We start from the raw sequence: 23,936 nt of genomic DNA on the forward strand, positions 1-23,936 counted from the left end.
AAAGATTGTGGAACTTCCCCTGTGCACCGCCGACCTTACGTGAACTGAGATGGTCCCAGATGGTCTGGAGGCGGTCTCTTATCCACACACACGTACACACCTTGAGAACTGTGTCGCAGCCCAGTCTCAGAGTGGCGCCGGATGCCCTGGAAAGAACACAGTACCCAGACACCAGTCATGCCGCCACCAAATTTCCATTGTTACGGTGCTTATTATTTTGTAAATATGAGGTCTGTCTAGAAAGTATCATAGTACCTAGCCATGTACTATGAAAAAGAGAGATACTTATTGAAGAAGACACAAGAGACACAAGAAACATTGTACAGAGGACAGTGACACCTCAGTCCCCTTCAAAGTAGGACCTTGGGACCTCCCACAGTTCTCCCATTTGCTATTAGCTGCTCCATCGTATTTTTCTGAATCTCATCAATGGTTTGAAATCTCGTCCCTCTCAAAGGTGATACTAGTTTTGGGAAGACAGAAGTTGTAGGGTGCCAAATCTGGGCCATAAGGGGGCTGAGTCACCTGGGAGGTGTGATGTTTTGCCAAAAACTCTGCACAAGATGTGATGCAAGAGCTGGTGGGCATTGTGGTGATTAAGCTGCCAATCACCAGTTGCCCATAGCTGTGGCCTTCTGAATCATCCGAATAGTTTCTGTAGAGGAATGTTCAAGCTTAACACAAAATCTGATGCAGACTCACTGCTCTACTCAGCCATTTTGAATGTGGGGGCCACACAGTACACGTGCTCACTCACCGGCATCTACCGCCCCCACTGACTAGTACAGTGAAGTCGTCATTGTTCACACATGCACATTCCAGTCCGCTCTCCTTGGCTGCCAGGTTATATTGATGTCACGTACTCCAGTCTCGTTATATTTACAATGGCTGGGCTTTTCCGGACAGACCTCAGTATATCTTTGTGTTTTCGGGTTTGCTATGTGGGTCTGTACTGTGTTCACACAACGCATCTTCCCCACGTGCTCACTGTATTGGCTGAATGGGCCTGGCTCCCATGGGCAGCAAGAGGAATGTGCTTGAAAACAGTCTTTACATTCACCAGGCCACCTGGGCGCCAGGTCAGAGCTGTGCACCAGCCACATTCCCCCTGGAGCCCTCATTCAGCTTCTGGGCTCGCTCCCTTCCCCTAGGCACCATGTGCCACCCAGGTTGGTAGTCCGAAACCTGTCATAACTCCTGTGTCTAAATCTCGTGTAGTATGCAGTCGTCCAATTGACGTGATTTTTATAAGCTCACTTTTTGTTGTTTTAATCTACCCATCCCTACAAACGCCTCCGCCTGCTTTCCAGACGCCATGGCTCCTACTCTGAGATTTGCACCGTTGGGTCATGTTGGCAAGCGGCTTAATGGCCTTACATATTAAAATGCTCTTCCCTCCCCATCCCCAAAGAGGAAGCTCCTCTGGGAACTGGCTTGCTTGAGGTGATAGCTTCACATCTCTTAAGTCTGTGTAGATTTAATGAATTACAGAGAAAAAAAGAAGAAATAAACCGGGTTTAGTTTAAGAAGGGCATCTAGGATCATCTGGTCTGACAGAAATGATAGACATGACTTGACAAATAGCTTAAGGTGAACTATTGGTAATAATACAGCGCTCGCCACTGTGGTAACACAGAGATGAGGGGTTGATGTCATCACCACTTTACACTGCACGACTCTAGTTCATGTAGGACCCAAACCCTGGCCAGCCGTCCAGCCTCGGCTCAAAGCTACAGAAGAGAAACCAGCGGCAGTTCGGTACATGGGATCCTCTTGCACTGTGGTTTGAACTGTGAACATTTCCTAACTGTAACTTGGAGCGCCTTGTTTTCCCAGTAATAAGTTTGTGGTTTTCGTGTTTCCTATCAAGAACCAGTCACTTCCTGCTTTCACAAAGGACAGTTGTAAGGGTGACGTCATGCCTTGCCCATGCTAACCAGCCTTTATCCTTCAGTGATCCAACAAACATGAACATTGCTCTGCCCTTCCAGCACATTCTCTGGGGCATACCGTGCCCCACCTCCTGACACTCACACGTACAACGCACTCACAGGCTCTTAGGAGAGTTTGCAGCCCTTCCCCTGTCACAGAACGGCTTTGGGGAATGGAGTGACCCCTGTAGCCACAGACTGCCTCGTTAGGGGAAGGCAGAGAAGCGAGCCTTTAGTGAGTGTAGGCTCTGCGCTTCTGTTTTGCAGACATGAGCTCGTTTGATAATGAGGCTAACCCTGTCATGTAGCATGTGTTTAAAACGTATTACTTGCTTTCTTTTTATTCTACAGTGTGGAAGTAACCCGCGTGGAATTACTTAACACCCTGAATTTGAAATCCTGTCCATGCAAGCATGTCCTGGTCGATTTCTAAAGCTAATCTGCTACAGGATATGTGAATACATGGGGACAGGGAGTAAGTCGTGGCATGGATGTAAGGTTTAAGTCTCATTTATGTGTAGTGCAGAATTTGTCAGAAAAAATCTTAAATAGTTTTAAAGACTTTTGCTCAGGAGGTTTTCTCATAGCATCAAGGATTGTGGAGCAATTGACTTCTTGTCTCCTTCTTTCTTAGGTACATTCCTCCGTTGATCTGGGGGAAGAGTGGGCACATCCAAACAGCCTTGTATGGGAAGATGGGAAGGGTGAGGTCGCCACACCCGTACGGGCACCGGAAGTTCATCACCATGTCTGATGGAGCCACTTCGACCTTTGACCTCTTCGAGCCCTTGGCTGAGCACTGCGTTGGAGGTGAGCAGGTTGAGGTTGTGTGATTGGGCCGCCGCCCAGAGAAGGAGCACCAGTCGGCGAGGGTGCACCATGCGCATGCTCGTGCTGCCGACTCTTACCACGCAGCGTACCCAGGGCCTGGCGGGAGGCCTGCTGCGACACACCTGGCACCTCGTGTCACTCAGGAGCACCTGGCAAGGACTAGCTGCAGCCTGTCCCTGCCAGTCCCCAGGGACAGCTTAAAAGCAGTGTTGAATGTCATTGTTAACTGTCTTGTGAAAACGTGGTGTAAGGGGACACGGGAGAACTCGGAGCCCAGGCGCCCCAGGACCAGGCCTCTGGTTTGATGACAGTGACAGAAGCCAGGCTGTTCTATGTGCTTTGTGTATACTGTCATCTCACTTAATCCTCACCAGGACGGTGCCTCATTACCCCTGCATTACTGATGAAGGAGCCAGAGCTTAGCGATGCGGCATAGAGTTGTTTTGTTTATTGGACGATAGCAGGTGACGAAGGCACTCAGTACCATCTGCTTAGGTTTCCATGCACAAGAAGACCCATTAAGGTCGTATTTATCCGGCAGGGGTCCGGGACCCCCATTTCTCAGAAGCGCCTCTCATGTCTATTGCTCTGTCCAGCCTGCACAATAAACACTCACAAAATGCTGCACAGTGAGGACTTGGCAGGAGTGCAGTTAGATGGCAGCCCCTTTTAAATGCCGTTCCGACCACACGAGGACGTGTCTTCTGAGTTCTGTAGCCTACAAAGGCACCTAGTGTTTTTCACAGGAGCTCGGTCAATATTTATGGGTAGATTCCAGTAAACAAAACTCACAGTTACTTAAAGTAACAGAGCCACAGAGTAGCTAGTGGCGAAGGTTTAACTATGTTCACTGTGTTTCGAATGCTCGTCCCAGACTCGCACAGGGCTGCCGCCTCCTTGTCATTCAGGGCTCAGCTCCGATGCCACCTCCTCAGAGGCACGGCCCCTGCCTCCCCTGGCACGCATTTCCTCCCCAGTAAATCCGTCATAGCTTCCCACTTCAGCTCTTGAGGGTGCCTGCCTCACTTTAGCTTACTGCGTGGTTTTTTTATTGTCTGCCTGCTGGAATGTAAGGCTCCCCAGAGTCCAGGACGGCAGGTTCCCTATAAACAGTCACAGAAGGAATGAATAAAAGATAGGTTAGGAGTTCACACTGTGTTTATAAGTCTTGTAGCTGATCTTTCAAATATTTATTCCTCTGCCATTTCTAGTTACATGTTTGTTCTCGTTTCTAATACTCATAGTTCTTCTACCATGAAAGCACAAAGTTTAATTTAACCAGACTGTCTTCCCTCCAGGACAGAGGTGGAAAGTAGAAACCAGGAAAGATGCTCTTTCCCAGGGAATTGAGGGGAAAGATGTATGTTAAATTTCCTCCTCCTGTTTTCTAAGCCAGGGCCGTATAATGTGCCCAATTCATTGTGTCACTGTCTGTTGGACCCAACCAGGATCTCTCTCTCCACCCTGTAGATGATGTCACCATGGTCATCTGCCCCGGAATCGCCAATCACAGCGAGAAGCAGTACATCCGAACCTTTGTCGACTATGCCCAGAAGAATGGCTACCGGTGCGCTGTGCTCAACCACCTGGGTGCCCTGCCCAACATCGAACTCACCTCTCCACGCATGTTCACCTATGGTAAGCAGGGGTCGTGGCCTGGGGCTGTCCCCCTGCTTCCGTGCCCACCGCAAGTACACTGTGACTTCCGCCTTCCTTTTCTCAGTGTCGGGTGTATGCCCAGCTGTGAGGGGTGGTGGGGCGAACAGGTGGGTCTGTGACCGCCCCTCTTATGGGGGCAGAGACTGAAGCTCACGGGGGAAGGTTGACTGTTGTTTCTACACCGAATGCCATTATTAACTTCCAATTATTATTGCTTTGTGATGTGGCTTAATACCTGGTAGCAGTACCCTGACCCATTGCTGCTTCAGAGTGTGCTTTTGTCTCCCTGCCTTTTTTTCTTCCAGTTGAACTTGAGAATGAGTTTGTCAAGTTCTGTGTTGAATTTCTATATCAGTCAAGATGGACAGTCGAGATTATGCTGTAGACGCACCCCTCCCCGCCAGCCTCAGTGGTTTGGAAACAAAGATTTATTGCTTCCTCACAGTGCACATCCATCCCACATGGCTTGGGGTTCCTGTGTCTCCAGTGTCCTCACACAGGACCCGGGATAATGGCGCAGCCACCAGCTGGAGCTCAGTCACCTCCCAGAGAGCCGAAAGAGCCTTAAGCTTCTGCTTGGGAATGATAAAGGCCACACCGCTCACCATCTGTTGGCTAGGCCTGACTTCACGGGGTGGGGGAGAGGCATTCTCCCCAAGGAGGAAAAGTCAATTTTGGTGAACTCGAGCACAGCACACCACAATATTTATTAGGAATTGTAGTGTTTAACTTGGAAAAGTTCATTTTCATAGTATTTACTTTTCTCGTGTGGCTACATGGCGTTTCCTTCAAGTAAAGAACCCTGGTCCCCCAGCATCGGTCAGTGGCTGTCCCCACGGCCCTCAGGCACCCAGGCCCCAGATGCGCACGGGTCTTATACATCCCTTGTTTCCTCTCCGGGGTTCTTTTTTTTTTTTTAACTTTTTATTATAGAAATGTTTAAAATATACACAAGTAGAGAGAATACTAAATTGAACCCAGGTTAACCCCTATGTACCCATCATTCAACCTCAGCAGTTGCTCAGCGGATGTCAATCTTGTTTCAGCTCCCCCCACCCCCTTCCCTCATCCCTGTTTCAGAGACAGTTTGGAGCGGGTCCCAGACAGCCTGTCATTTCATCCACAACTGTTTTAGTGAGGGACACAAAAACACACGGGGCCTCAGGAAACAGTGTCAGTGAGCTGGGACCACAGCGAAGTATCACGGTCTGGGTGGCTGGGAATGCCGAAGTATATTCTCTCCCAGTTGCCCAAGTTCAGGGTGTCAGCAGGTGTGGTTTCTTCTGAGGCTTCTCTCTGAGGCTTGCAGACGGCCATCGTTTCCATGGTGTCACGGAGTGGTCATCCCACTGCACGTCCCCATTGATCGGTCTCTCTCTGCGTCTGTGTCCTAATTGCCTCTTCTTAGAAAGGCCCGCCCTAAAGACCCCATTTTATCTTAGTCACCCTTCAAAGGCCCTTTTCCCAGCACAGCCACAGTCTGAGGGCCTGGTGTGCTCTCACTCTGCATGATTCAGACTGCCTCCCTGCCCTACGACTGGGGTGACACACCCACCGCGTGCCAGGCCCAGGCTGGGTGTGGAGGACACAGCGATGACTCAGAGTCTCCAGCCACAAGGAACACCAAGTCTCTGGGCCCCGCACTGGCGCCTGCTTAGTCATGGTAGTGCCATTGGGAATAACGGCCTACAGGCAGTCTTAGCTTTGCCCTTGCTGAGGGGCTGAGGAGTGGGAGCTGGAGGGAAACGGGCTTCCTGTTCTCAGCCTGTGGCCTTTCCAGGAGGGCCCCTAGTCCTCACCTCTCCACAGCGGGGCTAGCATCTCATATTTCATCTCGGCTTTAAAAAGTTGCAGCAGGGTTAGAAACATAAATCTTGTTACTGGTGCTAATCCCATAAGGATTAAATACATAGAACCTCATCAAAATCTTCCTAGTATTAAAACACAGATTGCTGTAGCTCTTAGTAAAACAGCCCAGGGAGGGGCTCCCAGACCCTGGTGTTAGGGGTGTTAGGTGACCGATGTCAGGTGGAGATCCCAGGAGGACCGAGCTCGTGGGAGAAGGCTGGTCCTGGAGCGGGGCAGACACCATGCCCTTAACTGTCCCTTGCCAGGGAGAGATGGCCGCTCTTCACAAAACACTCAGCACCTTGTCCGTCATTAAGCAGGGCTGGCCTTTCATCCCGCTCAGATGCATCTGGATTTAAACCTCGAGGCTCCCAAAGTGCCAGCACAGTTAGCCACAGTTGTTCCTTAGCAGTGCAGCAGACCCGAGCTTGTACCTGCTGCTGTGGCATCTGGACATCTGCCCTGGGTCTCAATAATTAGCCTCACACCTGAGGAAGGATAGATGTGTGTAAAAGGAATCAGCTTCTGAGACATAGCCTGCCTTCGCCAGCTTCCCAAGGGGGCACCCATTGAGATCATCCCTCTGGGGCAAGCGAGGCCCACACACCCTCTCCGTCCACAGGTGTCCTCTGTGTGTTTCTGAGCGGGTCTGCCTCCCTTGGCACCCTGTCCTTACGTCACCGAGAACGCTCTCCCAATCCTACAGAGCACCCTGGCCGTCCCTCTGGACTGAAGTTTCTCTTCCCTTCCCTCTCCGACAAGAAGATCCTATAAATAACATGCACCTGGTACCTTTCTTAACACTATGAATCATGATACACACGGGTACAGCATCCTGTCCTGTTTTATAGCCGAAGAAGCTACAGGGCCAAAGCATGTTGCCCATGCTGTTGTATACGTCTGTGGGTGAACACATGTGCCCGTGCACACGCTGAGCCTCTCGATTTCCATGAGCATCCAGACAGATGTCTCACCACCCCCTTGGAACATGTTACATGTGTGTTCGCTACCTGGGGCCTTCCTTCATGGGCACTACTGATGCCATGTTCCCTCTTCTCCTTGGGGGACCTGGGAGCTTCTCTCCAGGTAGCCAAAGACACACACACACATTTCTGTTACCATCTTGGCATCCGTGTCATACGTAACCTTCCAACTCACATCTTCTCCCATCTTCGCCTCACCTGACATGATTGTGAGCCCTTCCCTTTCTGCCCGCAGGCTGCACCTGGGAATTTGGAGCCATGGTGAACTACATCAAGAAGACATACCCCCTGACCCAGCTGGTCGTCGTGGGCTTTAGCCTGGGCGGTAACATCGTGTGTAAATACTTGGGGGAGACTCAAGCAAACCAAGAAAAGGTCCTGTGCTGCGTCAGCGTGTGCCAGGGGTACAGCGCGCTGAGGTGAGTGAGCCCCGCCCCGTGCCCCCACTTCCTTCTTCAGTTCGTATTGTTTGTTGAGGTGCCCCAGTGGACCAGACACAGCTCCGTGAAGACCAGGGGAAATGCTGTGGCAGAGACCACGCAGAAGTTTCTGGGTCGTTCTCTTCCACATCGTACGTGGGGCTTGTCCTGTCCAATCCCCCAAGCCTAGGATATGCGGCTGTATTCTGGGATCAGATCTGTAGTTGCGGAACCAAAGCTCCCTTTAGCTGTCACTTCCCCGTGGAGTCTTTGTGGAGAGACTCAGTCTGCGTGTGCTCCAGGAGTTCTGCACAGCCGTGGGTTCACAGAGGAACACAGGAGGCCTCACGGTCCTAGACCCTCCTTGCCTGCGGAAGAGCTGGGTCTCAGATCGCATGGGAAGGGGTCTGTAGAAGTCATGTAATCTCTGCCCGCACTTTCAAGTACCCACCCCTCTTGGGCATCCCACACATCACCACAAGGGAGATGACCTACTGGGTAAAGGGTTATTTTGTCCTTTAGTCTCCTGCCAACCAAACCCCCCAGGATGAGTCACAGGATGCAGTGTGCTCCGAGTTGCCCTCCAGATGGGAGCTGCCCCAGGTGTCTCTCACCACACACACGTCTGTGCAAACACTTCGCGTGCATTCATAGTTTTTCCTGTACTCGCCCTCCACTGTAGTGTCTTCAGTATCACTGATGGGTCTGACAGGTGAGAGAGGGAGGCAGTGACTGTTACTACCATCGTCCTTGTTCACCGTGAGAAAAGAAGCAGTCAGATCGGTGGGTCACAAAGACCCGCCTGGTGAGCTAGTGACTGAGCATCTCGCCTCACTGAGGTTCACTTGGGGGTTGTGTCAGAGATAAACTCAGTCTTGTGGGCCCCTCCCCTGGAGACTCTGCTCATGAGTCTGGGCCATGTGGCCAGGGTCTGCATTGGACACATTTCACAGGCACTTCTGATACTCAGCCACATTTAGCCGTCACTGGTCTCTCAGCGGTCTCTCCAGCTGTCGCATGGCGGGACTGGATTAGTCCCCTCGTCCTCCTGTTGGTAACCCTCCCCTTCGCTCCCCTCTGCTCTCCAGAGGGCCAGCCGAAGGGATGTGTTCCTTTGTCCTGGCTTGACCAGAAATATGCAGCTGCCAGTGCACTGTCATCATGTACCCAGAGTTAACCGAAGTCCCCTCCTGCCCAGGCCCTGGGGTGACAGAGAGGGGAGCAGAGGGCCTGGCCTGGGGACTTGGTCCACCCTCACCTGGCTCACAGGCCAGCTTTCAACAAGCCTTCAGTCATCTGTAAAATTGGAATCTCTAGAGTCGCTTCCCAGACCAAGTGCTGTGAAATTACTGTGAACATTGGCTTTGTGTTCAGAGAGCGCTGGATTTGATAAGTAGGAGGATGTAGGGCGTTTTTTTTCATTGAACAAAATCTTGAGTGACAAGGACCAGCCTCATTTCCTTTTGCTGCCATAGCGCCACCTGCTGTTGGCAAGAGCACACAATCAGCACATTGGACAAGCTAAGTTGGAACCAAGGCCGAGAAGGCTGGAGAGGCTGAGGACCTAGACTAAATGGGCAGTTGCAGGAGGGGAGGGGAGCAGGGCAGTGAACACAGAAGGTGAAGGGGGGTAAGAGGCACAGACTCGCATTACAGAACGCAGCTGTGCTGTCACACTAACACTGCGTGTCACCCTCTGGCACAGGAAGTCACTCGAACTTCGCACGGTGACAGGTGGCTACTAGACTTACTGCAGCAGTTGCTTGGTCGGGTATATAAATGTTGAACAGCTGTTGTACACCTGAAGTTAATGCGATACTGTATGTCACCTATACTTTAAGTTTTTTAAAAAGATGTTTTAAAAACAGGAGATAGGGAACTAACATTTGTGAGATGCCATACATTTTGCAGACGTAGTCCACACCACCCCTCTTTGAGGCCACAAAGATCTTCATACTCAGAATCACTCAGACACCTGAGCTTCTTGCCATGAGGAGAGACAGAGCAGCTTTGTCCCCGGAGCACAGAGCTCTAAAGCCACGCTAAGGTCTTGTGCAGGTCTGGGAGCCGCCACGCCCTCTCTGCACTGGTGCTGCCCGGGGCTCCGGTCCCCTCGACATTTGTACGAGGACTGCTCGCTGAAGGACAGTGCCTTCAAACCAGCAAAGCCTTTTTGTCCTGCTGAGGCTTGAGGACGATGAGCCTTCTTGGTACTGGGACAATGGCAGCCCTGCTGCCTGTACGCCAAGGAGGAGCAGGGAGGACTCGCCTGCTACTGCAGGGGCCACGCTCGAGGTCTTGCTTCTGGTAAATCCTTCCTGGCTGAGTCTACAGCACCGCTCACCAGTCTTCCCTCCCCTCCCTCTGGCTTCTCTCCCAGCAGCGCCTCCCCTGCAGCTAGAGCCAGTCCACGGCTCAGACGCCAGCACCACTTGCTGTAGTTAGCAAGGGTTGGCTGCTGCCTCCAGACAAGCTCACGTTGATGTCGTGCTGAGCCGTGAAGGCTGGGCACCACTGTCCTGGCACTGTGAGATATAGCTGATGTGACCTGTTCCCTCAGCACTGATAGCTGCCTGCTAGCCCTGGACATGTGTGTTCAGACTCAGGCCAGCTCCCCGGTTTAATTCATCATTTGAAGCTCTGTTATAAATGCTGAGGCCAGAATGCAGATTCATTCTTAACACCACTAGTTGGCCAGGCACCCTGGCCTGTAGAATTCTCTGCCTACAGAATCCCACCCACCATTAGCAGAAGCAATGAAGACACCGCCGAGGTCTCCCAGGTGGCCTCTGCCAGGCCCTCCAGGGAACTATCTAGATACCTCAGCCATAGAGCAACTGGGGTGTGAAAATGGATTCTCTAGATCAACCCCCAGGTTTGGCAGATGAGGAAACTGCGTCTTGGAGAGGAGAAGTGGCTGGTGCAGAGCTGGGTGAACTACCCAGTCAAGTCAGATGGGCTACAGTTCAAGTTCCTGCTCTAATTCAGTTCTACCACAGCAGCTGTGTCGGGGCTCACACCAGACAGCAAGTACAGTTTCTTTAGGTTTTTCCCTACATCAAACCTCTCCACACCCACCCACACCTTACACACTCCAGTTATTAAGCCAGAAAATCATGTTTGCACGGTAGGAAGCCAAACAGAAAGGGTTCAGTTGGAGCAGAATTTGTGACTGGCAGGTTCTGTGACTAAGAGGAGGCCAAGGTGCTGGGAGAGGGTGTTGGGAGTGTCCCTGACAGAGCCTGTGTCCCTGGAGAGGCGTCTCACTGGGGTCTCAGGCTCAGCAGGGCTGTTTTGGTATCTCCAAAGGTTTCTGCACAGACAGTGTGAGTGCCGTTGGGCCCTGTTCCCCCAGAGGGCGCCAGCGCTCTCCCCTCAAGCACCTCTCACCTGCTGCCCCACCATGCCCTCCACAGCGGGCAGCCCCTCACTCTCCTGTGCTTCTTTCAGGGCGCAGGAGACCTTCATGCAGTGGGACCACTGCCGGCGCTTTTACAACTTCCTCATGGCCGACAACATGAAGAAGATCATCCTCTCACACAGGTGCATCTCCTTCCACTCTCTCGGGAGACAGACTGTCCTTTCGTAGCTTATTTTGGAGTCACTGAAAGCCAGGACCCTTGTTTCTTGGGGCAAATAAAGGGGCAGAGTTGCTGCAGGTGCTCTGCTGACTGCTTTGTGACTTAGAAACAAGTTTGTCCCCCGCCCTGGCTGGGTTACTCAGGTGGTTAGAGCCTCGTCCCCACAGGCCCAGGTTGTGGGTTCTATCCCCGGTCAGGGCACATATAAGAGTCAACCAGTGAATGAATCAGTAAGTGGACAGCAAATCAATTTCTCTCTCTCTCTTTCTCTAAAAATCAACAATACAAATTAAAAAGAAAAAGAAGCAAGCTTGTCTCAAGCTCCCAAATTCACCAGATCACTTTCTGCTTTCATCAATCCCAGTCAAACCCAAGAGGAGAAACCACTTCAACACCATTCTTCCCCAGATTCAGCATCCTGAGGGTGGCCGGTGATTGTTTAGGAACCTTCTCCTCATCGTGCTGGGGGTCTGGGGGTCCTGGGGTTCTGCCCGGGCAGCCGTGTGACTGGAATGCAGCTCCTGGTGCAGAGCTTGGTGTCCTCAGATCACCCTGCCCCCCTGCCCCCTGCCCCGCTCCTGCTCAGAATCCTCGGTGGGTCGGCCCCCGACCAGCGCTTAGAGTGGGGCCCAGCATGCAGTAGCTCTCAGCAGATCTTAACGGTGACCCATCACAATCTCACCAACATCTTCTCCCCATCCTCCTGCCCGTCCAGCTCCCGCAACCTCTGGCCTCTGCCACACCACTGTGTTCTTGGGAGAAAGCCCTTCCCATCATCTCTGCTTGTCCGATTTCTCCAGCTGCCCCTGAGAAGGAAAATTGGGTCTTGACATCCTCCTTCTGCAGTTATTTAAAAGTCAGCAGTGCCAGCTCATCCTTGGAGGTGTTCTGAGGTCAGAGGGCATCTGTTGCTTGCATCCCAGGTCAGACTGCCCCTGGCTTGCCTCTGGGCTGGAAGCAGGCTCGGTGGTGCTTATTGTCTGAGTTAGAATTTTTTTAATGAAAGTTTTTTTCCAGCTGTGCTGAGGCATCATTGACACATAAAATTGAAAGGCATTTCAAATGTACAGTGTGATGATTTGTTTGGTTTTTCATCTGCATTTCGTTTTCTGTTTGCTTTTGTGTCTCATTTTAGACAAGCTCTTTTTGGAGACCATGTAAAGAAGCCCCGGAGCCTGGAGGACTCGGACCTGAGCCGCCTCTACACGGCCACGTCCCTGATGCAGATCGACGACAACGTGATGAGGTGCGTCCTCGAGTGGGAGGCCGCAGGCCAGTGTGACCCAGCATGAGGGTTCCCTCTGCTCCCTTAAGTGTTACTGGCTTCCCCCCACCCCCGAATACATCTCCAGTGTTTAAAAACAACAGAAGGTTTCACAGAAAATGAAATTCCTACTTTCTGTTGGAAAATAGGGAGAGGATTTTCCCCCTCGTTCTGCATCCCTGCATGGCAGGACTCAGCTTGAGCTGGGGCTGGGGGGTCTACAGTCCCCTCCCTACCGTGTGCACCATGCCCGGCAGGGCTGAGGCGCCACATAACCCACATTTGCAGCAGAGCGAAAGGAAAACTATTTCTTGTACCTGCCCAGGTTGCTATCAAAAGTAAAAAATAGTAGACCAAGAGGGCTGTGTGTGGCAAGAAAAAGGGCCGGAGCCACTTTCTTTGGGGGCATGGAGGGGCTCTCCTAAGTGTAATTCACAAGCTCCCCCCACCCCCCATACTCTGTCACCCTTTCCCTGCGGCCCGGGCAGGCCCCGGGGTCGGGACCCTGGCCTGTCCTCCTCCCTGGTACCAGTCGCTTCCGTTTGAGTTTAGCCTTAGCGAGGAAAGGTCAAGGTGATCTCTGACCTCACCTTTCTCGTTGTTAAAAATCTCCCTTTTTACTTAACGATCATTTGATACCGTTAGGCCTGGTCCAGAGCAAGCCAACATTCGTTCGTTACTTAGGCAGCTACTAACCCGAGCCTATGGGTTCGGTACACATCTTCCTGGTGGGATCTCAGCCACCTTCTTACACCAGGTAACCTTGAAAGGCACCTGTTGAGAAACTGGGAAATTGCTGGTATGTTAGAAGGCAGAAATAAACTTTACCCACCCTCACTTCAGACAGCTGTGTCTAAAGGAAAAAAACCCGAACATTTCAATTTCCCATTCATCTTCTGAATTCTTTGAAGCCCCAAACAGAATGTCCCTCAGCTCTTCCCTAAGTGAATGTCCCCGAAGCTCTTCCATTGTCACAGTGCTGGGCAGAGTGGTTTGAATGACCTTCACCCGCTGGGGCAGCGTCCTCTCAAGCTGTCACTAGTGAGCCTGGGGGACCAGAGGGCTTTCGGGCCCTGAGACCACAGGGGGCTGATTTCAGGAAGACAGATGTTCCAGAGGTGGTCTCAGCATGTGGTGTCCCCCCAGCGGAGGGGAGCCCAATAGTTGGTCTCGCTTGAGCCTTCTGGGTCCTTCCCAGGCAGAGAGGTGTCCGCATCCTCTGTGGTGCTGGAAGAGATCCACAGCTTCAGGGTGGGGTAGGGGTGTCTCTTGAAGACCCCAGTCAGAATAGAAAAGCCAGAGGACCTAATCTGTGTCAGAAAGAAATGACGTTTTCAGAGAGCCTCTGACCAGGGGTGGACTCTGCCTGCAGGTGTTGGAGCATGGGCAGGGCCGCAGTGAAGGTCCCGTCCATTGTCGTTTCTGTCTGACCGCTGCCCCATGGCTGCACGGAGTGACTGACCTGAGCCCCTCATTTGCCCTACTTACCTTCAGTGACAGCGGTCGGGGTCACTCCGCCAGGACAGAGTCTTTCGTAAAGAAAGTTCTAGTAAATGCCTTTGAACTTTAATTTCTGAGTGTGTGTAGAGACACCTGCCTTTATGCTGTCTTGAGAGATGTCACATCTGCCGATAATTACCGCAGGTAGCACTGAGTGAGTAATTACTCCGGGTGGGTGACCGCACAAGGACGCTCTTTGACGTCATAAATCTCACAGTGCCATTAAGGAAGGTCCTGTCCTTAGCTCCGTTTTATAGACAAGAAGCTCTGTAAACCCTTTGCCTAAGGTCACACAAGCCAGTAAGTGGCAGAGTCAGGATTTGAAACCCATGCCAAAGGTGGTGCACTTAACCCTAACTCTGGTGCCTGCGTGCAGCCCACCAACACAACCGGTCAGTGCGGGAACTGGAGCGGGACCCAAATGCACTCAGCGCTCCCATCTCATGACAAGTATGGCTTTGTCCTTTGCCTTTGCGTATGTCCAGGAAGTTTCACGGCTATCGGTCCCTGAAGGAGTATTACGAAGAAGAGAGCTGCATGCGGTACCTGCACAGGGTGAGTGGCAGCCCTGGCTGGCAGGGAGCTCAGCCTCACACCCTGGTCCCCAGCACCCCTCCTGAACTCCCCTGTTGGGAGCTCAGCCAGAGTGTGGCTCACACCACTCCAGCTGTTCCCCTGGGTTTGTTATGGAACCCAGCCCTGGCCCTCCGCGCCTCCCTGTGGGAATCCCAGAGTTGCCCTTTAGCGTGGTGCAGGACCAGGCCGTTCCTGCATCTGTGCAAAAGCCCTTCAAACGCCCATTTTCCCCTTCATCTTCCCTTGACAACAGGGCCCTGCCTGGCCCCTGCCATGGTTCCTCACAGGCAGTCCATGTCGGTTTCTCATAGTCCTGGCCCCTTCTTTTGGCCATTGTGTATTTTGTTAGTGTTAGTAAATGACTTTTTTTTACTAACTAGAACATTTTTTTTTTACTAACCAGGTCCTATTTACTAAATAGGACCGAATTCAAAAGTCCAGCCATGATCCGGTGACCACAGCAAGACAGGTGTGCTGTGTCTCCAGTGAGGAGACTGGTCTGCACTGAGCAGCTGTAGTGAACTTTTGGATATTAAAGTCAGTTTGTGGCCAACATGACCCCCGTGTATTTTTTGCCTGAGCCACCACCAGCCAGTCCCTCTCATTCTCTTTGTACAGTCGCTCGTTTTACACAAACACAGGCCTTCCCCTTTATCCGCGCCAGCGCCCACCTGCTGGCATGGCCCACACCCCCAGCTAACGCAGGTGCCTGTGCATTGCAGTTCTGCCGTCTGCCATGCCAGCTGTTCCCCCTCGGTTAGCATCAGCACCCAGGCTCTGGTGTCCTCGCTTGTGCCATCACAGCACCGTGGAGCTGTCCAGAGCCAAGTCCAGAGACCCCGGCCTAGCACAGGTGGTCTGACCCTCCCTGGCCTGGCTGTCCGGCAGTGTCGGCATGCCCCCACCGGCACACGCACGCCAGAGCTGGGGCCACAGCAGCAGCCCGCAGTGCTGTCACTGCCAGGGACCCAGGTTGTCCTTAATCCACCCGGTCAGTACACCGAGCAGCGGCCCCCTTCCCTCTGCCTTAGAAGCACGTCTGGTAGTGAATTTCAGCCTTGACTCAATGGGATCCACAAAAGGGCAGTGGTCATTTAATTCTCCTTGTGTTCTTGGTTCAGATTTACGTGCCTCTCATGCTGGTTAACGCGGCCGATGACCCACTTGTGCACGAAAGTCTGCTAACCATTCCAAAGTCTCTTTCAGGTAAGTGTTTGCCCCTGCGCTCTCACAGCCGCTCAGCAGACTGCCACAGTTATTCTGTCGCCGTCACCATACTGTCCCCTCCTAGCAGTGCTCTTACTTAGACCAGCCTGAGAGTCCTGGAGCTGCAGTGGGGCCTGGGCAGAGCCTTGTCGCATTCTGGCCTGGTGCAGGGGACAGGCCCGTCATTTGTAACCCTAGATGAGGGTGCAGCTCCCTGCTGAAACTCTGTGAAATTGTTGTCTCAGGGTTCTAGTTCCCTTAAGTCAGAGAGTTTGACTTAAAGAGATATTTACACTTAAGACTTGACCTGAAGAGCAAAAAGAAAAGAAAGAAAGAAGCCAGTTGTGCTGCCTCATGGCGGTCAGCCTCCCCATCTGCTTTGAGGATAAAAATAGAAGCAACTGAACAAGCCAACTGTGGCTCACGGGACCGGCATCGTACTTCCGGCCACCGGCGCCAGGGAGGGGCCAAGGGAGAGACCAGCCAGAGGGTGGCAGGAGGAGACCTGGGGGCCTCCCGGGACCCTCTCTCCTCCCTGCACATCCTCCGTGATGACGCTTCCTCTAAATACCCCATGCTACCCGGAGGGAGGAGGGACACTCCTGGTCCTCTCGAGACCCCATGCTGGGAGAGCAGATAATACAGCAGACAGAGGACTCACACCTGGCTGCCACAGTGCTTGGGCACACCACTCAGTGCACGCACTGCGTGTGGGGTGGGATCGGAGGCTCTCTCCTGTCACGCTCTCCCCGCTCCCAGGCACACCATGGGCTCCCTGCACAGAAGTCACCCACACAGCCCCGTGTGGGCGACCAACAGAGAAGGCCCAGGTGTGCTCTTCCTACCACTTCCCGCTGTAGCTCCCCTGCCATCACACAGAAATTGCGCAGTAGCAGCTGCGAGGAGAAGAGTGAGGGGGCCAGGCAAGAAGTGAGCCAGGAAGCGCCTCCGCACAGGCCCGGAGCAGCCAGCAAGGGCCCCATCAGTCATTCCCCCAGTACCGCAGCTGCTCTCGTTCCTACCGGCTGCCCATTCCAGGGATGGCCTTTGCCGCGTGCACAGCCAGCCTCACCCGTATCGTCTAGCACCTCCTCAGTCACTCTCAGGGCAGCCGTAGGAGCGTGGGCACCTTGTAGCACCACTGGCAGCTTTATGTTTCAGCCTTAAAAGATAAATGTCTGTCATGAAAAACCACCGATTCCGTTGAGTTCCCCTCATTCTCCGGTAAATAACAGTATAAACACTGGGCAGTGCGTCCTTCCTCAGCATCCCCTGCACCCAGGCAGCATCCGCATCACCTGGGGACTTAGCAGACTTGCAGAATCTTCGCTCTTTCCCAGGGTTCCGCCTATGAAAGCAGAACCTGCATTTTAAGGTGCTATCCCAGGGTTTGGATGCACAAAGTTTGGGAGCTCTTGGCTGTAAGTCGAGTCCCTTGGGGAGCTTGAGCAGCATCAGTGCCTGGGCCCCCTTCTCAGCCCACTGCTGCAGAGGTCCTGACGTAATTGGTCTGGGTGCCGCATCGGGGTCTTTACAAACCCCACAGGTTGGAATATGCAGCCATGTGGGAGAACCACTTAGCCTTCTAAGGATCTCTCAAGCTGGTGCCTGTTCTACCCCAAAGCCCAGCTGCTGCTCCAACACCTGCTGGATCCCAGCGTCGTGCCTGCCCCACCCACCTCCATCCCACTTTGGTGAACGAGGCAGAGTAGAGGTTGCATGCCCTTGTAGGTGGCCTTCACTGGCAGGGAAGGCCTGAGCCATCCCTGCCAGCCTCCTTTGGCGTGCCTGCCGTGGAGCCCAGCAGAGCTCAGTGACTCACCCGGCTGCCTTTCCCTACAGAGAAACGGGAGAACGTCATGTTTGTGCTGCCTCTGCATGGGGGCCACCTGGGCTTCTTTGAGGGCTCCGTGCTGGTCCCCGAGCCCCTGACGTGGATGGACAAGCTGGTGGTTGAGTACGCTGATGCCGTGTGCCAGTGGGAGCGGAGCAAGCTGCAGCGCTCCGACACAGAGCAGGCGGGGGCTGGCCCGGAGTGAGGCCCCCCGGACTCGGCGGGCTCCGGCTGCCCTTCTCTGGGGCCCGCGGCCCTCGCCGGCTGCTTCAGGTCTCCCGCTCCCCCAGTGGCCTGGACCTGACCTCACACCCTCAGCGGGCCGCCCCCAGGCACACACCTGGGCGGCCCTCCCTGGGAGCCCCAGGCTATTTTTGTGCTTAGTTACTGGTCTCCTCCATTGTATTGTTAGCCGTGGTGACAAGCGGCAGGCTTCTCCGGTCTGTCCAGTTAAAAGCATCATCATGATTGCTTTTAAACCAATCACTTATAGTTTCCCTGTGAAAAATGTGTTGGAGCGGCCATTTTGCATTGCCAATCAAAAGGCTCATCCCCAAGAACAGTGAAGGAGGCCTGTCATTTCGTGGTGGTCGGACGGACGTGCCCCTACACAGCTCTGAAAAAGAGCTTGCCAACCTTAGCCCGGCTGGTTTGCAGGTCGGCTCAGGCTCCTGGGGGGCCTCCCAGGCTGCACTGTGGCCCCTTCTGTGGCAGAGAAGACTCCCCTGAGTCACAAGCCATGCTTCTCCCTCACTATCTCCTGACATAGTTTCCCTGCACTTTGCTGGTGACAAGAGTGACCTGGGACACTTATTAAAAATTCAGCCTCCCAGCCCCCTCCCCCTGGAGAAGCTGATTCTGTGGGTCTAGGAAGGGTCCTGGGGATTTTAATTTTTGACAAGTGCCCCTGGTGATTCTCATCACTAGGCAAATTTGGGCAACACTGCTCCACAAGGCCTTTAAATTAGAAACATTTTGGTATTGAAATTGTGTTAAAATTCATAGTCAGAGGTGTCACCTAACTCCCAGGAGGCTCCAGAAGCGTGAGGGTCTGCCCTGCACAGGGGCCCTGTACCCAGCGTGGGGCTTGGACTGGGAGTGAGGAACATGGGCTGCCCCTGACTCCGCTTCTCACTGACTGCATGAGCCTGGGAAAGGCCCTCTGGACTCGAGTTTCTTCACCTGTAAAGTGGGGGATCTGGACCAGGTAAATTGCCGAGATAACTACCAGTCCTGAAGTTCAATGACACACTCACTTTCCTGGGGTTTGAGAGAACATCCCTCCATGGGAGTCTGGGAGTTCCTCCCAGTCTGAACTTGCAGGTGTCATCATTTGCCTTTATTTTCTTTTCTTTATTTTTTTTTCGTTCCTCATTTCATGGAAGTTTTTGGCTTTTTGTTTTACTATGTACTCATTTGTAATTTATTTTTTTAACCCAGGTCTCTGTAATTCTGGCTTTTGATACTAAACAATTCAAAAGTTGGACCTGAGTTTGGACAAAGATCTTTCCAACCAAAGGGGGTGCTGTTTTAAAAGCAGATTTGTAACTTAATAGCCTCCTGTGACCTGTTGGAGAGGTCTTTCCAAATGACCAGGTTTCAAGTACTTCTTTCTCCAGTCCTGTGGTAGTTGAATGTCTAAAACCCTGCACTTTGAAAAGTCAGCAGTGGCTTTCTAAAACCATGAGCAAAATTGCCTGCATCCTTTAAAATTTCTCCCAGCTTCATCTCCTTTGCTCCAGGACAGGCAGGAACAGAAAAAGGGGGTCTGTGTGATGTCTAAGGGGTGGGAGGAGCCACCCGGGGGCTTCGATGCCAACCCTTGTGGCCACAGGTGGATATAGCGCGGGCATTGGTCCGAGCGACTGTGACAGTAATGTCTGTAGCCTGAAGAAATCATTTGCTGACAATCACCAGATCATCTTAACGAATAACATGAAAAGCAGCCATTCTCTCTAAAGACAGATTGCTGCGATCTCAGCTTTGCTTTGGCTTCTATGAGTACATACATCAGATTCATCTTTGTGACTTTCCGCCAAGTAGTTACTTTTTAGTGCTTTTTCCTTTTCATGCCCTTTCAGCACAAAGTGGCACTTTATCATCCAAACCTCGATGTGGAAGCGAGTCCTTCCCCCGTGTCACTTTTCCCTCAACCTAACAACCACAGCGGTAATCTAGAAGGTTCATAGTCCTATTCCCCATGATTCCCTTCACCTCTTAAGACTCTCCCTGAAACTAGGTACGTGTAGCAGTAACTACTTGGTTTGTGTGACCATCCTAGGAAGCGGGAGGCTCCTTTCCATTTGCCTCAGCTTGCATCTCTAGACCCATTCTGAGAAAGGAGTGGCCAGGTCCAAGCTCCATTCAGGAAGAGAAAGGACAGTCCTGTTGTCACTTTAAGGATGACAGGCAGGGGACAGGAGTCCCTGGAGCCTGCTCTGTACAGCAGGCCGGGTGGCCCCGTGGAAGAGAGACAGGGTTGGGGGCGTCTCCTCCGTTGCCACACAACTGGCATTTGCCCCACCGCACAGCGGGGGCTGTGTGCCAGCTGAACTCTCTTCAGTGTGAGACTCTGAATGGCACTTAGTTCGGTTTTGGCTCACACAGGGTCCACGGGAGCCCTCTGTTCAGGCTCCAGGCCCTCAGGCATGGAAATGAGGATGTGACTGCGGCTGTCATGCAGGAAAACTCTCGTGGGTCCCTGAGTGAGGGCACAGAGGCAGTGTACTGAGAGATGTGCACTTGCCAAGTAAACAAAGGAGGGGAATTTTACATCGAGGCCACTGTGGCCTCCCCACCCCCCCCCCCCCCGCCCCACCCCCAAACCCCGGCTTTCCTTTGCATTCATTTCCAATGGTAATATGAGTGCTGTTCTTCTTAGTAAGGTCCTGCTTGGGCTAAAACTAGACTGAATTTTCAAAGAGCGCTTGAATACTGTCTTTTAAAATCAGATTAAGGCTATAAGTTGCATAGACCTAGACTGCTGTGTTGCAGGAATAACACATTAAAAGCCAGGAGGGAGGGAGGCACCCACGCTCCACCCGGTTGGCCCCCCTGCCTCCTAAACAATTTTGAGGCCACTAACAAGCAGCTGATCTGAGTCAAATTCGGATTTTCTGAAATGGTATTGGGTGCATTTATGTCAAAAGGGAGATTAATGGCCTTGAAGAGAACCTCCTAACTTCCCTCTGTGAGTTTGTACCAGTGATTCCAGAGCAGAACAGAGAAGAAAGTTGTAGTCCCCATATTCTTTCAAGCTCTGTGAAGCGCTTCCCCATTGACAGGGATCCCCATGACAGACCATATGGGCAGCAATGCACTTGCAAGTGGGGGCTCCTTTCTCGGCTTGGTGATACAGAAGCAGGGTCCAGGGGACTGTCCCTTACACTGCATGGGGAAGCGATTGCTTCACCTGTCTGACCCCTGGTTACCTTAGACCATCTAAAACCACTTCCTCTGCTTGCATGTCATTTCCCTGAACATTCCCACTCACCTTGCACAGCTCTTGCACGTGGAAACAGCTAAGCGCAGGCTCCCCGCTCACATCGAGGGGACTTGGAGGGGGAGCTACTGCATTAGGCCTTGCCGGTGAAGAACCTCCATCTTGCCCTTGCCCTGTCTTTGGCTTGGGGCACCGTTGGAACCAGGCAGATACCCCCATCTTTCTGTGTGACTCAGGCAGAGCCCTGAGCGTTGCCAGGGCAGAAATCCGTCCAGCTCTGGCCTTCATCCCCAAACTGCTGTCTTCATTAATGCCAGCTCTCTGGGTAGCTGAGCGTATGCGCCCAGCATCCGAATGAGAGCGTGCTTTGTCACTGTGTGACTGCAGGTCATTTCGCCAGCTCCAGGGAGACGATGTGTGTGTTCTCGTTTGTGTTGGCCAGGCAAGCCGATGTCGGGGATGTGAGAGGCTCTTCTGCTGTGGCATCGATTCTGGCTCAGAGCTCAAGTAAAGGTCAGAAACTTCACATTGAGTTAAGAGAACTCTCAGGTTTTCGTCTTTTAGGCAGGACAGGAGAGTTACTGAGAAGCATTTCCCTGCGGCATCCGCTCCCAATGCATCTGGAATCACTTTCTTTGTCTAGAAAGCCTTAACTTGATTGAATATCCCCTGGTACCACAATGTCATGCTGTCGGGATTCAAATTCTTCTGCTGAGGACGTTTGAGGTAAAGCCACAAGCAAAACCAGAGAATTTCTTCGTTCTCTGTGTCCCGTTCCTTGTTATTTAGGCACCCCCACCCCTCGGTGATACAAGGGACCCAGAACCCACTGAACACCACATCTCTGATGCCTTTCTTCTTCTTGGCCTCACTCTGTTGTTCAAAGCCACTCTGGATGACTTGGATGCTTCAAAAAGCCATGAGAAGCAGCCTGTCAGTGGCACATAGAGACCCAGCAATTGAGGGGAGTTTGCTCCCACCTCTATTATCTTAGCAGAGGGAAGTAACGCCCTCTTCACAGAGAGGGATTGCTTTTGCCAAACTATCTGAGGCTAAGGGAAGGGGAAGTGGCCCCTGCTGGCAGCGAGACTGGACTGCTCCCCAAACAAAAGCTGCTTCCTCCTGCTTGTGCCACCGCCGCTGCTGCTGCTGCTGCTGCTGCTGCCTCCCCTGGATGCTGCAGCCCGGCATCCTTGGAAGCAGGCTCTGGGGTCCAGCCCACCAGTCATTCTCGACTTCCAGACAGTACACAGCTGCCCTGTGGTAGAGTTAGAGCCCCACCCCCTATGTTTTCTGAGCTGTTTGTTTTTCCTGGCAGGTATGTGGATATCTCTAATGAATGAGAAGACACTGATTTCTGTTAATAACTGGTGGATTAAGCCTTGTAACTCTACTCCTCTGTCAATTAGTAATGAAATCTTATGACCTACCTTTTCCCCCTTCCAGTCCCCATAAGCCAAGAAATCTACTATTGCCATAAGTTGGGTACAGTCCACGTATCGCATCTGCAGGCATACCCTTCATCTCAATGAGCATTCTCCTTCCAGACCACCCACAGTGAGCAGCCCGAGCCCCCGCCCCCCCCCCCCCCCCCCCCCCCGCTTCCCTAGAATAATCACAGACGCCCAGGCTGTTCGCGTGGGTGTAGTTAGGTTTCCTTTGGTGTTCTGTTTGGCTTCTTCAGTTTCCCTAAAGCACAAGTCCATGTAGAACCCTGGCACCTCTCACAGCAATTCAGGTGACCCAGGCCTCTCCTACTGCCTCAGGAAGACCATCACTGTACCTGAGCTTCTGACTCCTGCCACTGCAGCTGCCTTAGTGACACCGGGGGAGGTGAGGGGGGCGGGGAACCAGTGTGCGTCTCCCCCTTCCTGGTTAGACTCCCGCCAACCATGTCTTCTGTTGGCAGATCTGCTTCCAGATTGATTTTTGAGAACCATCACTTTCACATTCCTAATTTTGGTTTTGTTCGCATTTTCTGAAACTTAAAATGCTGCCCTGAAAGTAATGTATTTTTGAGTTTGTGTTCTGAAAGCCTCTGTGCTGCTGGACTATGGGGGAGAAATGCGGGATCCTCCAGCACTGAGGTGTTTAAGATTTGCAACTAGCAATGCAATTTTTTCTAAATATGAGGATATTTACCTTTATTAAGAAATTATACTAAACAATGATGTCCTTGATCATTTTATGTTCTTGTATTATTTTGATCCTATTTTGATTCTGTGTGGTGGTAAACAAAGATCATTACAAACAAAAACTGTAATTTTGTTATCTTTGATTCAATGGAAGTTCTTTACTTAAAAAAATTAAAGACTAAAAACGTGGCATGGCTGTGTGTTTTTGTATAGTGGGGCTTTTCTATCTAAAAGGATGCTTGGCCCTGGCTGGGTAGCTCGGCTGATTAGAGCGTTGTCTCAATACACCAAGGTCGCAGGATTGATCCTGGTCAGGACATATACAAGAGGCAACCGATGAATGAACCAGTAAGTGGAACAACAAAATTGATGTTTCTCTCTTAAAAAAAAAAAATCATAAATAAAGGGATTCTTCCTGTGTCTTCACTAAAGTGTAAGCTTGAAGAAAATGGGCCAAACACCAAGTTCTCGTCAGAATTCATTTTACTCAGCCTTGCAAACAAATACCGGAGAAATGACCAGCCCACGGGTGTCTTTACAAGCCCATCTCTCCAGGCAAGAAAGCCAAGGCCCCAGATAAGTGAGAAATTGCCTTCTAATCTATAAAGTGAACCATGTAGATAGGACGAAGGCGAAGTAGAACTGGCGGTTGCCGCGGGCGATCCGGATGCTTTGCCAATCGTGTTCTCGAACAGACTGGGCGAACGCTGCTGAAGCTGGAGATCAC

The 23,936-nt window shown here is 52.1% G+C and overlaps 1 protein-coding gene across 4 annotated transcripts in view; it reads left to right on the forward strand.

Moving 5' to 3' along the window:
* The window catches only part of ABHD2 (abhydrolase domain containing 2, acylglycerol lipase), a 60,569-nt gene extending 37,170 nt beyond the window's left edge, over positions 1–23,399 (forward strand). For all 4 annotated transcript variants that reach the window (XM_024561693.3, XM_045196423.3, XM_045196422.3 and 1 more), the window contains 8 exons: positions 2,566–2,741; positions 4,233–4,400; positions 7,488–7,671; positions 11,122–11,214; positions 12,388–12,498; positions 14,502–14,571; positions 15,714–15,798; positions 17,641–23,399. In XM_024561693.3, coding sequence (XP_024417461.1) covers positions 2,566–2,741; positions 4,233–4,400; positions 7,488–7,671; positions 11,122–11,214; positions 12,388–12,498; positions 14,502–14,571; positions 15,714–15,798; positions 17,641–17,837 — 1,084 coding nt within the window. In that variant the 3' untranslated portion in view covers positions 17,838–23,399. The remainder of the gene's footprint in view (positions 1–2,565; positions 2,742–4,232; positions 4,401–7,487; positions 7,672–11,121; positions 11,215–12,387; positions 12,499–14,501; positions 14,572–15,713; positions 15,799–17,640) is intronic.
* The last annotated feature ends 537 nt before the right edge of the window (positions 23,400–23,936 follow it).

Source organism: Desmodus rotundus, chromosome 10, assembly GCF_022682495.2.
Source record: "Desmodus rotundus isolate HL8 chromosome 10, HLdesRot8A.1, whole genome shotgun sequence".
Classification (NCBI taxonomy): Eukaryota; Metazoa; Chordata; class Mammalia; order Chiroptera; family Phyllostomidae; genus Desmodus; species Desmodus rotundus.